Source organism: Phalacrocorax aristotelis, chromosome 7 (genome assembly GCF_949628215.1).
Source record: "Phalacrocorax aristotelis chromosome 7, bGulAri2.1, whole genome shotgun sequence".
NCBI classification, from domain to species: Eukaryota; Metazoa; Chordata; class Aves; order Suliformes; family Phalacrocoracidae; genus Phalacrocorax; species Phalacrocorax aristotelis.
This window is the reverse complement of record NC_134282.1, coordinates 43,391,252-43,404,567: the sequence shown is the minus strand read 5'-3', so window position 1 is coordinate 43,404,567 and position 13,316 is coordinate 43,391,252. Positions and strand designations below refer to the sequence as shown.

The window sequence follows — 13,316 nt, the reverse complement described above, 5'->3', positions numbered from 1 at the left end:
CTTGTTAGTAGCAGTCTTTAATAGTCAATGACTTACTGATGACTCTAATACAAAGCTAGTTAATTAGTGACTATTTGGGTGATAGAGGAAGATGCAGTTCTTCTGACTGTAAGGTGGTTTAATGTTGCATAAACTTGTGCCATGTTAAAGTCACAAACCACGCAACAAATGGTACTGGTCTCCAGCTTACTGATTTAATGCTAGGCTTTGAGGTTTGATCTTATTAAATGCTAGTAGCTTTCTGCTTTTTAAAGCTGTTTTTCAGGAGTAAAGAAATAGCTGCCATATCTGCTGCAGGTGTAAATACTGTTTGGGGGTAGTGGACATGAACACTAATACCTCTGGTCTATAACAGCTCATAAGCAAGCTAGTGTTGATCGTATTGAGCAAGGTGTGGTCTAAATTATGTCTTGTAAATGGGTAATGCTATACCAGAGCTTTGGAGATTGAATTATACTACTTGCTCTCGACATTAGACAAGACAGGGAATTTTGCATTCATGTAAAAGATGTTGTGTCAAGAATTATACTTCACCTGGAATGGTAGGTTTTTTTCCGATTCTTTTGATCAAGACTGTAGTGGAAAAAATGGAAATCCCCAGGGTGATGCTTCTCTCTTCTTCTTTTTTTCTTTTATTTTTTTCCCCTTTCCTTCCTTCCCCCCCTGCCACCAGTACATACTTTAGCATTGTAGCTCTTCTCAAAGCTGCCACACGTACTATGGCAAAGCTAGAGACAGCGTGGTTGGGGAGAAACTTCATGGGAGGCACAGAAATGTTTCTGAGGCTTTCTGTTTAGTTTGAGTTCTTATGCAACCAAAAAACATAAAGCAAGAAAACCCAAGAGAGTCTTTGGCTTTATGCCTATAGGGTGGCTTGAATTCCTTCAACACCAAAATAACAAACCATCTATTAACACAAAACAATACAAGCAGTGCAGCTCTTCTGCCTCTAGAGCTCCCTGTCCTGACTATAGAGAGCAGCCATTGCTCTCCTGGAAGTAGCCCAGTCTTTGTGAATTTCTTAATGTAACTAGACTCAGCTGCATGTGAGGCTTCCCAGCTGGGAGAGTCTCCCTCAGCTGACTTCAAAAGACCCTGCTTGGCTGTTGTTGTTTTTTGTTGTTTTGGTGTTTGGGTGGTTTTGGCTTAGGTTGTTTTTTTAAATCAACCCACAAGTCTCATTGCTGACTGAAGACTCACATCATTATTGATGGGAGCACACTGAAGCTGTGAGGACTCGAAGACTTGACAGATGCTGCTGCACCTTCTATAACAGGGTTCCAGCCTCTTGTGATTATTTTTGACTAATTTGTTATATGCTTTCCTAGCATGAGGAAGCCTAAGTAGAGCACTGGAAACAGTGAGGTTGGGCTTGATTCTTATTTTGGTCCCATTGTTGATGTATAACTTAAAGCAAAGACTGTTGCAGGTCAGAAATGTACAAAAAGGAACCTTGGGTCTTAGGAAGATTTTTGCTATGAATGCTGCTGCCAGGACCTTGAAAAAAAGAGAGTCTGTGTGCCAGGACTTGAAAAACAAGCTGGAGGTAGCCTGCAAACATCTTCAGCTTGCTGTGAGGGAGCATGAAGCAAATCCAAGTTTAGGATTTTTAGTCACCTGAAGAAAATTTTGAATGGCATTGCCTTGCTGGCTGGATGAGTGTTTCATCTGTTGCATCAAGTTGTCATTTTGGATAGAATGGGGGTGTGTGCATACTTTAAAAAACAAAACACACACACCCCCACCCTCCCCAACAGAAAGACCCACAAACTGACCTCCTCTCCCTCCCTCCAAGAAGCCCCCCACCATCTTGGCTTTAAACATACTTATCGCTGTAGTAATTTTTTGTGTGTATCAGGAAAGGAATAGAGGAAAATTGAACACATGGCAGGTGTTCTTTAAATATGTGTACATGTGGATCCCATTGCCCATGAGGGTTACACAGGTAATGCACATGTGCACAGACATACTTTTGTAAGTATATGTATATGAACCAGGGAGGTCTTTAGCTGTCCCCTTTGGGGCTGTACCACTACTGTGCATATACTCAAACCCCCATAGTGGGAGTAAAAAGAGCAGAGTGGCCCCAAATGTTACGTGGTTCCTCTTGTCACCAGTAGTACTAAGCTACTGACCATAGTTTTCTTGTACTTTCCTGCAGTTAGTAGCTTGAAGCTATAGTTCTGTTCTCTTTCTTTCTGCCTGCCTGTCTGTCTGTCTGTCTGTCTTTCACCTTAAAGTAGGTTTTAAGTAGGCTTTATGTAGTCTCTTTTCTCTTTGTGTCATTTTGAAATGAGAAAGACAGGACAGATGACTGAGAAAATGCCTCTAGTTCTTAAATCTTTTTCGTATGTTATGACTATCTCTACCAATGATGGATATGAAATATCCACTCTGGTTTTGGAGGAGTCACTAAGAAGGTGGCTTCTGCCTGTAGAATGGAAAAAAAGTTTTTTTCTGAAGCTACTTCTGATAGAAAATGATGGCGTAAAGTAACTTGCTTGAGATTCTCCCATTGTAGGAGACTGCTTCTGATTCAGTAGTGGTGTCATCCAGTACTCTTGTTTAATACACACCCCACTGGCTGTGGGGTAGCATTGTTTTGTTGTGATTGCCTTCTCTTTGCTGTCCAACACCTTATTTTTGGCATTTTCAATATCTGTATTGCCTTCTGTGGCCAGATTGATAGTGCCTGGTTTTACCACCAGAGAGGTGGTAAAACCTCTCTGAGGCTTGCCCATCAGTTTAGTCAAATGCAATATTACCTGACTTGATATCGATACCTGCATTTCTTGGGATTGCTGTTCCATCATGTACATCTGTTGTCCTTTCAGTATAATAGACTCCATCCTTTATTATTTTATTTAACTTGCTAGAAGTCTCTGGCCATAGTAAAATCTGGGCTAATGAGGATGAAAAGTCTTTGCTGTATCAAACCCCTTTGCCATACGTGTAACTGCTCCTGCAGTTGGGTCTTCCTCTATGGGCCTTGCATGTAGACTTTTCACTTGGAGGAAGTCATATTGATTCATCTGTCTCTGATAGCAACAAGAATTTCTTTTGTCTACATTTATTTCTGAGAGGATTTGTAGGAGGAATGCCTGCTTTACTTTGTTCCAGTGCTCAAGAACTTTTTCTTTCCTACTTGAGCATAAAGTACCCTCTGGAGCACAGTTCTAATTCAGTTGGTATCTGAGGAACTCTGTCCCCTTACTGAGCTCTACTGAAGTCAGTAGAGGCCTTTGTTTTAAGGAGCAGAACAAAGAGAATTATGTTTTCTCTAAGGAAAATATGTTGGTGATTGAATAAAAGGATCATTTTCCCTGCAGTGTTTTAATCAGTTGAAGCTGTACACAATAGTGTTCAGGGCATTTTTTTTTTTTAGGCTCTCCTTAGAGCATGGCAGGAATTGGACTTGCTGAAGGCCCTGATTCAGGAGAGGTCTCAAACTGCATCCTGAGGGTCAGTAACTCTGTAGAATTGTTTGAGCATACTTCAATGAAAGGTCACTGTGGCGACTGTAAGCAGGTTTGGCAAATGGTCAGTTTGGAGAGAGGAGATGCGAGGTAGTAGGTTGTACGAAGTGACTTACTTGCTGAAGGCTGTGGCTTGTATGTGTTGTGTGGGGTGCGTTTCCCCGCGGCCCCCCCCCCCCCCTTTTTTTTTTTTTGTTTGTGAAAAGTCTCAATTGCCTGCTCTCATAAATGTTGTGCTCAGTGAGGATGAGTAAAATGCTGTATGTTTGTAAGGAAAGGGTTTTTGCCAGCTTGCAGATGTGTGAGCAAGGCCAGGTGGGTAAGTTGCACGGATTTGCATAATACTATTTCTGTGGTCTTTTGTCATCAACCATATAGCATGTAAACTTCCTTGGGGACTGGAGGAACGATTGAAGGATAGTAAAGACGTCTGTTAATGAAAACAGAGGCTACTGCTGTTACCCAGGTCATCATACATACAACTCTTAACTGTTCAAAATGAGATTTAGACCACAAATGAGGATCTCTGAAGGCCATGAATTACTTCTCTCTGTATTCCAAGATGGCTGCTTGCTTTTTGCTTTTCTGTGCATCATCCTAGAGAAGGAAGAAAGCCAAATTTGTCTGTGTCTTTCCCTGAACTCAGATCCTCATATTCTACCTGTGAAAGTCTTGATTCTTCCAGAAGGAAGATTTGTCTTTAACAAGACATGCCCTCTGTTTTGTGGTGACAGTCTTTGTTTTCCTTAGGCCATGGTTCACGTGAGAGCTTCTGTGGCTGGGTGTGGTGGTGGTACCTCCAGCATCAAGTGTAGGTGTTCAATTCATGTTGGTTTTCTTTCCTAAAACAGGAAAGCTAGTAACCAACTGTTGATTTTTATGGGTCTATCCAAGTTTATCCATCAGTTCTTCAAGTTATGGTAAATACCTGTACCCTTTTTTAAAATAATAATTTGCTTAGATTAGATTACATAACTAATAAACACTTTTAAGGTTCTTTAACTTTCAGGAGATGACTCACAGGTGGACTATCTGTATGCCATGATCAACAATCTTCAGTATCTGCCTGAAGTCCTATGCTTTCGGCTTTTTCAGCTTCACTGTCTTCTCGTTCTCTGTGATGGCTCATTACAATATTTGTATGCTTCTTAGTAGCATTGAGCAGAGTTCAGCGTGGAAGTCCAGCCTTTCTCTGTAATACTGGCTTTTGACTATTTAAAAAAAAAAAAAGACTCAAACCAAAAAAAAAACCCCAAACAAAAAACCTACCACCAACCAAGTTTTATCTTTTATGTCTCCACCCCAAAGAAGGCACACTTGTGAACCCATAAATTAATAATTCTTTTCCAGTGTTTGTCAAAACAACTCTTGTTATTTCACACACACCCCTCCACCCCCTACCCCCAATCCTTTCTCTACATGTACACCCAGTATCTCTGAAGTTTTGCCTCCAGCATAGTGTTAGTAATGGCATATGAAGGCTTTAAGTTTATTTAATATCCGATTAGGTGACTTTTCTATTCAGGCTTCATTGAAGAGTATTGTAGTCGATTCCTATGTGCTTGTTACTGCAACAGCTGTACACTTGCTGATGATGCTTTGTGACATTGAGCTTTTTTACCAGAGACAGCAGTTTATGTAATAACTTCTGTTGAACTCAACTTGAATTTAGAGAAACGGAGTCAACTATGGTTCATCACTTTTTTTTTTTTTTTAATAGAAAATGAGAAGGTTCTAGAAGCTCTAATTGCAGAAAACTCTGAGATGAAGACTAAACTGAAAGACCTGGGAACACCACCAAGGTATTAAAAAAATTTGAAACAAGCCAATTTTTTTTAAAGATATAAGCTGCTTTTCTTGGGCAGTGTGACTTGTGCATTTCAGGTCACTGTCGAAGGGAGGCGTCTCAAAACCTTGTACATCCTGTGATGCTGTGAAAGGGCTGGAGGAAATGCGTGCTCAGTACATTAAAGCTGTGCGCAAGATTAAGTGTAAGTACTAAAGACTTAGCTAAAATGTTAGGAGAGCAAAATAATTTACATTGTAATTTCCTTCTCCTTCAGCCAATTTGCACAGGAATCTGACAGCCAAATCACAGGAGAAGTAAATTTTTCCTTCTTACTAGAGTGAACGTGAGAAATGGAATTGTCACTACAGTCTTAAACAAGACAAGTTGCAATGGGTGGAGCCTTGTTATGCCATCCTTCCTTTGTTGCACTGTTATGTCTTTTAAAGTGATAAAGTATGTTTTGAGAACTGATCTTGTTTCTTCAGCAAACAATCTACCTACTCTGCAACTTGTCCTGAGGGAGAATCTGCTTTTTTCTTGTGCTGTATCTTGCCTTCTGGCTTAATCAGCAACCTTCTGGCTGAGGAGAGAGGGTTAAGTGTAGCAGCAGGTCCCCAAAAGTCAGCTGCCATCAAAGACTTCCTAGACCTGCATTTTACCAGCAGTGTGTATAAATGCCGCAATGAACACGTGTGTACTGCAAAGTGTGACAGAGCTGTGATTAAGATTCTGCTTTAATTTCCAGTAGAAAACATACCATATTATTACTACTGCATTTTACCAGCCAACATTCTTCCCAAATCCCTGTGCCTAGTGTTTTATGTTGCTGCTGAAGATACAGATTTGGACAACTGAATTCCTGTCTGGTGCTTCATATTGGCCTGCTCTGCTCTCCAGTGGCATTTATCCAGTAGGCAACATTTGGCACAAGGATTTAGGTGGAATGTTGGCAGGTAAATCCAGGCCCTTGCTGACTTGCTCCAAGTCTGCTAGACAATCCCAGTTTGTGGCGTTGGCTTTTTTTCTGCCCTCTGGGGGAAAACTGGTACTAACGAAGTGTGTTTATAGGTGATATGCTTTGTTATATCCGTGAAAGTAAGGAGCGAGCTAGCGAAATGATTAAAGCGGAGGTTTTAAGAGAGCGCCAAGAAACAGCACGGAAGATGCGCAAATACTATTTGACTTGCCTTCAACAACTTCTTACTGATAATGGGAAACATGAAGGGTAAGTTCAAGTATGTTTGGAAATTACTGTTGGTTTTGAAAGAGGTGTGTAGACGGTAGTCTGGTATTTGTCTGCCTTGGAGCAAACGGTGTCTGACCTGAAGCCTTGCCAGCCTGCTCAGATTGGCATAGGGTCACTGCTGAGCAGTCTGGCATAGTAGCTTTCAGTATTCTTTGACTCTCGCTAACATTACCTTGAAGTCAAATGCAGAGTTGAAAAGGAATTACCCTTAAACTTTAATTTTTTTTTTCCATGTTCTGCAATTCTTGGCAGAGCTGAAAAGAAAATAATGAATGCTGCCAGCAAGCTTGCTACAATGGCTAAAGGACTTGAAACACCTCTTCGACACATTCCCCAGAGCAAATCTACCCGCTCAGGTATGTTGGGTTCTATAGTTGGTCTCTTGATCGTACTGATTGAATGCATGTAGTGATGAAAATGCATATGGAAAGTGAAGTATGCTTATTTATAAGCTAATAATGGAAATATAAATATAAGCTGCTTATTTCCACAATGCTTCAAATTCTTTATTTAAAAACAAATAAACAAAAAACCCTAGTTTTTCTTCCAGCATTAATATTTTCTTCAATTAATCAGTTTCCTTTCCTCTTCTCCTAGCTCTGCTATTAAATTCTGATCTGCCACCTGGAGCTGAGTATTCAAAAAGAGATCGCGTGCTTCAGGCTAGGTCAAACCGTATGGAAAGCGAATCATGTGGCAAAAGCATTACTGAAAAAGCCAGTGCTAAAGTTGTTCAGAAACACATACCACATGACATGAGACAGTTTGATGCAATGGAGGCTGAAAATCAACATCTGCTTCATGAAAAAGTGACTTCAAATGCTCAGAACGGGAATCATTCTAAAAATCTGGGTGGTGCTTCAAGAGATGCTTTGTCAGAGTTTTATCCAATTGAAGATGGAAGAAGAGAAAAATATGGCCTCATCGTAAATGTAGACAAAGGACTCTTGTGTGCTGCTAGTAATATAGTGCATCAGAATACTCTACCTGTTTTTCAAGTAACATCAGAAGATATGCATGCACCCGGCTTTACAAACGGCCATAACATCTCTGTGCCAACTCATCATGCGTTTAAGAGCAAGAATGAAAGAACAGTCTTGAAAGAAGATAAATGTATCCAGTCATGTGGAAAATGGAAAACTAAATCTAAAAGAACTCAGGAATTTGTTTTTCAAGGATCTCCAGAAAGTGATGAAGGAAGTTGCAGTGAATGGAGTTCTGTGAATGGAAGCCTGCATCTGGATGGTAATGATATGCCTTTCTCGTATCCTGAACAAAAAAACAGTACTAATGTGCAAGCACAGACTGCATACTGTGAAGAGCTCCCTCACACCAGCTCATGCTCCCCTGCAGATGAAAATGCTGTTACATCTTGGAGAGAAAGTTCTAATGGCAATGGCAAGATTCTCAGCACAAAAAGCAGCACTAAAGTTTACAGTAGAGACCACCTGATAAAAAACCCAGAGCATACTTCATTCCTCAACTCTGACAAATCAAACTCTACTGTCACACAACTCAATGTATCACCAGATTCAAATGAAGGAAAATGCTGCAACAAGTGCTTGGGAAAAAAATGATGTGGGATCCCCAGTCTCTTCAGCAAGATAGTGGTTTTGATAGCTCACTTTCTAACTTGAACCAATGCCAACAATTCCTCGTTTGAAGGAAAAAGATAACTTGATATTTAAATAAAAGCGCGAGGATTGGGGAAAACCTGTTCTACTGTGTCCATCTCATGATCAATGTTACACAATTTGTATGTTATGTGAAGAAATTCTATAAAGTTACTTGAAATATTAATGTGAACTTTTGTTTACCTTTGTAATAACACTTTCATAATTGTTTATATTGTATTATATGCAAATTTATTAAATAATCTATTTTTGTATTGTTTAGTTTGCAGTGCAGTGTTTATCTAAAAGCTACTGTACATGCAGTAATCTTTTTAAATGACTATGAAAATTCCTTCAGAGCTCAATGAGAGATGTGTTAGGATTTGTCTGAAGTATTCTAATTGATTTTTCCATTTTGAAGGACCCCCTGTAAGCCTCTCTCTGTGTCCCCTATAATAAAAACAAAAGTACTTGCATTTTTCCATTAAATTATTATAACAAATCACATTTCAAGTAATCTTCCCTTTGAAGCAAAAAATAGCTTGTAATGGGCGGAAGAAAGGTATAAATTAGAATAACCACGCTTTGCAGGTGTTTCTTAAAAATTATAGGTTATTAATGTAAACTGAAGATGTAGTCATGTTCCTCCTGATGCTTAGAAAGCTTTTATTTTAAAGGCCTGCTCACATTTTGAACAGAGTTATGAAATGTAGCTTTTTCCCCCCCCCCCCCTAGACTTTTTGCTTTCCTTGAGATAGCATTTCATTTCTAGTGATTCTGTGAGGAAAAGAGGTGTTTTGTGGCTTGCTTACACAGGGTATGATTAAATCGTAGTTTTTCCTGCTCCATAGCCATACTACTAATTGCAATTCATATCAACAGTAATGTGGAAGACATAAACAAAAATGTTTTCCTTGCTATTTTTCTGTGATATTAGAAAAAGAAAAAAGACTGAATATTCTCTCAAAGATGATGTATATGCCTTTCATATGTAACAACATTTAATTGCTGTAAAGACGCTCATTTGGTCTTTTAGAGTTGAACAGCAGAGTCTAATCTAAGACTCTCTTCAGTTTTAAGAGGAAAACAGTACAAGATTCAACAGAAATCTTCTGAAGAAAAATGTGTTTAACTTCCTTTACGAAAACGTCCTGCCTGTTTATGTTTCAGGCCAGTTGGCAAGGCAGAATGCATTACAGCTCTTGGTACACAGGACTGGTTTGTGACTTAAGACTCTCTCAGGCGATCTAATGAGAAACTTGTGAATTTCTAGGTGGCCTTTAATGTTGCCCATAAATTCAACTCCACTTCCTTTTTAGTGAAGGTGGGGTTTGTCGTCGTCAGTGGGAGCAAACTGAGGCCACGAGAGACCGCTTGTGCCTAAACAAACATGGGCAGCGGTCAAGTTCAAGGCCCAAATTCCAAGCTCTTAGCTGAGGAAATAGCTGTGGCCTTGTCTGTAGGGGAAAGTTTTTACTAGTTGTCCTCTAAGCCCCATGTGGAGGCTTTTTTTCCAGTGATGAGTGGCTTTTTTTGGTTAGCTTAAACATTTTCCCAAATTGCACAAGGTAAAAAAGAAGCACATTTATTCCCTCAAGAGAGGTACTTGTACAAGTGTTTAAACCAATACATCAGATTAATTCATTCCTTCAGCTAGTTCAGAAATCGTCCCCAGATGAAGAAGTCTGCATCTACAAAATTAAACATGCAGCTTCCCTGTAGGACATCCCTGACCATTCAGCCAGAGCAGCTGAGGGCCCATCATCTCATGGATGTGGATTACATGGAGAAGTATGTTTGGTCCTTTGAGGTGGGTTCAAGAGCTTCTCTGTAGTTGCTCCCCAAAATACCATGTCAGTACCAATGTGCAAACTGCATTGAAAATTCTCCTTTTACAGTACACTTTATTTCTGTTGCCTTGTTCAATGTTTATACATGTAACTCCTACTGTCATTTCTCTCTAGCTTTTAAAAAATTTCCTGTGTTTAAAAGCTCAGTGGTTTCAGTGCAGAATGAAGTACTTAATGATCCTAGTCCTGCTAAAGCTTTGAACAGTTGATGATTTTTACATATTTAATTTAGAAGCTGGGGTCCCACACTGATGAGAAGGGATCTTCTGCATTAGTGACTGCTCTGGAGAAAGCCAAGGATGCAGCAGATCCCAGCTGCCATGAGGAAACTAGGGGAGTTTTCCTCAGCAGGCTTTGTTGCCTGATGTGAGAAAAGGTTCTCTTGTGGGTGTCCTTCCTTTCTTATGGAGCAGGAAGATGTTATGCAGATGGGGCAAAAGGCAGTGGGGGTGGATCTTTCCAATCCCAGCCAGTAAAAGGGAGAATTAAATAATGTGGACATTAGGTGCCCAACTAGATTTGGTTGCTGTTTCAGCTGTATCTCATCACAGTACTGGGCAATTTCAGTGATCAAAATTGCAGTGCATGTGAGAACATGCATGTAGGTAGACATGCAGTTAAATCCTTGCTCACCTAATGTTTATTGTGTGTCTTGTTGCACTGAGAATCCCAGAGAGCTCCAGAGCTGCCGAGTGGATTTTAAGTTTGCCTTAATGAGAATCAACTGTAGAGGCCTGGAGGAAAGATCCATACCCAAACAGGAGCAATCATTCCCTGGTGAGTAAAGTTTGAGGAACAAGGCAATATTTAGCCCAAGAATCAACAACTTCTAGTCAAAAGCATTCCCCAGCCCTCCTTCTTCTAACGTCAGTAGGAAAGAATGAAGCAGTAACAGGCTAGCATAGGGGGTGGCAACTCCTGAAATTGGACAGCTGACACCAGTCGGAAAGGGGGATGTAGTGTTGTAATACATGTGGTTGGACTTGTATAGTTGAGCCAAGATTGTAACAGAGCCACTAAATGAATCTTTTAAAATAAGTTTGCCATGTATTTTCACCCACTAGGTTATCCTGCTGAAAGAACTTATCTGTTTTATTCAAGAATTTATTACCTGCTGTTATGTCTTTTTTATTCAGAGGATTGCTTGTTTAGTGCTGCATTTATGCTGTAGGAGCCAGATCTGATTTTATTCTAGTGATGTTGCAGTTCAGCACTATTTAGCTTAAACTTTGTTTAACTGCACCCCATCCCCAGCCCCAAAGTAGAGTACGGTGGTACTCTTTTCCTTGCTGTATTTTTGTTCTTTTTATTTGCTTTAGCTGATTTATCTTGTAGCTATAGTATATCTGTATGTTCCTGCTTAGAACAACCTCTTTGTAAAAATGCATCACTCTATTTCATACTAAAATATTGATATGATAGAAGCTATTTCTAAGATTACTTTTTCATACTATATTTAAATAGTAATCAAAATTTACATTTTTTGTATATCTTAAACATCTTTTTACAGTTAACTGTGCATAAAATGCTTTTATGTGATGTACAGAACAGGAATGCGCAGGATTTGTCTAACTCATGCCTGTTTTAAGTAACTAATGCATTAATTATTGGTCTCAAATTCTAGTGTTTTAGCTTGTCTGTTCAGCAGCCTCTTTCAGCTGTAATGAGCAACACCTGTAGCTATTAATGAAAAAAAGTCTTGCATAAACTAGATTTAAATTATCACATTCTTTATTTTTGGTAGACACATATGCACATCTGAAACCTTGTCTCCTATCACAGTAAGGTGCTATGCACAGGAGTAGTTATATGAGTAGGAACTGAGGCCATGAGAGTTTAGGTAGCTTGCTCAGAAAGTTAGGAAGGCTTAACAGGGTATTAAACCTAGGTCTTTTATATCTTTTAACCACATTACTGTGCTTTTACACTTCTTTGAGTTGTCCTCTTTTCTAGTGTGGTTTTGCACTTAGCCTGCCCCCCCCCCTCCCCCGCACCCCCAGCAATTTTAATCTTGGACTCTTTTTACCTTTGGCTTTGGATGGACTCTTTTTTTTTCTTTCTTTCTTGTTTTTCCTTTGAGCTTAATGTTGTTTTAAGAGGTATGTGTGCCTCCCCTCATCCTCTTTTTCAGCCTTTGCTGGTGTGAAATTGATTCATCCTTAGGTATTTCTTCTCCAGAGTGACAGATAACACAAGAAAAAAATGTTATCTGATTAATCATATTGCATGATATTAATGAATTACAATTTACATAATATCACAGGTCTCTTCCACCTTTACCTTTCCAAAAAGGTCATGCTGTCTGTTTTCCTGGTGCAAGGCACATTCACCTGTACTGATGTTGATCCTAATGTATGTTTGTCCAGTGTGTTCTGAAGAGACTCTGCAACTGCCCAGACAAATCCTTTCCAGTATTCTTACTGCTGGAAGGCTGCCTCCCCATTCCCTTTGTGTCTTACCTGAACTCTTTTTGCTGCAATTTAAGCTCATTACTGCTTCTCCAATTTAGCAAGGAAATGGGATAGGGATTTCTTTTATGTCATGCTTAAAAACTATTTTCTTCCTCAGTTTTCTTTCACTTAATTAACACCACTTTTTTCAGGTTTAGGTTTTTTTTTTGCATAAGTCAGCTTTTAAGACTCATAGGTCTGTTGTTGCATGCAAATGTGGAAATAGTCCAAAGGACAGCAAATTGTAAATGGAAAAAAATTAGACCCAACAGTCTTGGTCCTACCATGCTTAATATTTTGCAGACTGGTTCAATTGGTTGCCCGTTCTGCAGAATTACTACAATCTTTGCAAAACACCCTATCTGTGATTGCGAAAGCCTTTCAAGACTGCTGTGATTAAGTCCAACTTCTGTAAGCGTAACCTGTGGATATGCAACTAAGGAGATGTCTGGCTTGCTTGCATTCCCAGGCTTTCCTTAAAAGCTTTGGAATTTCGTATCTTGTTACCCCCTTACCTCTTATTTTACTTTGTAGATGGCACTTTCCAGTGAAGTTTGGAGAGCTACTTACTTGTGTATAGTGTCCCTTTTCCCATAAAATCTCAAGCTGGTTAAGCTTCCCAGAAGTATTGAGATACACAGTCACATATATATATTTCAGTCATTCATCCTTAAAATTTGCTGTCAAAGCCATTCTTCTGCTGTTGGAACTCTGTTCTCATGTTTCCCTTTGTTCTGTGGGAGTTGCTAAGATTTCCCATTGAAATTTATTTTAAACGTTTGCTCTTTTGTGCAGATTCACTGCACAGTCTTGTCTCCCACAGTGTAGATGGGTTACAATGGAGACGATGGTAACCTGGCAGTGATACAGGAGGACATTACTTGCAGCTGTA

General features: G+C 39.6%; 1 protein-coding gene across 1 annotated transcript in view; it reads left to right on the top strand.

The window, feature by feature from the left end:
• The window catches only part of CEP152 (centrosomal protein 152), a 29,317-nt gene extending 20,916 nt beyond the window's left edge, over positions 1-8,401 (top strand). The window contains exons 23-27 of the mRNA XM_075100410.1: positions 5,197-5,278; positions 5,361-5,467; positions 6,334-6,490; positions 6,764-6,867; positions 7,109-8,401. Of these exons, the coding sequence (XP_074956511.1) occupies positions 5,197-5,278; positions 5,361-5,467; positions 6,334-6,490; positions 6,764-6,867; positions 7,109-8,088 (1,430 nt within the window). The 3' untranslated portion in view covers positions 8,089-8,401. The remainder of the gene's footprint in view (positions 1-5,196; positions 5,279-5,360; positions 5,468-6,333; positions 6,491-6,763; positions 6,868-7,108) is intronic.
• Positions 8,402-13,316: the final 4,915 nt, after the last annotated feature.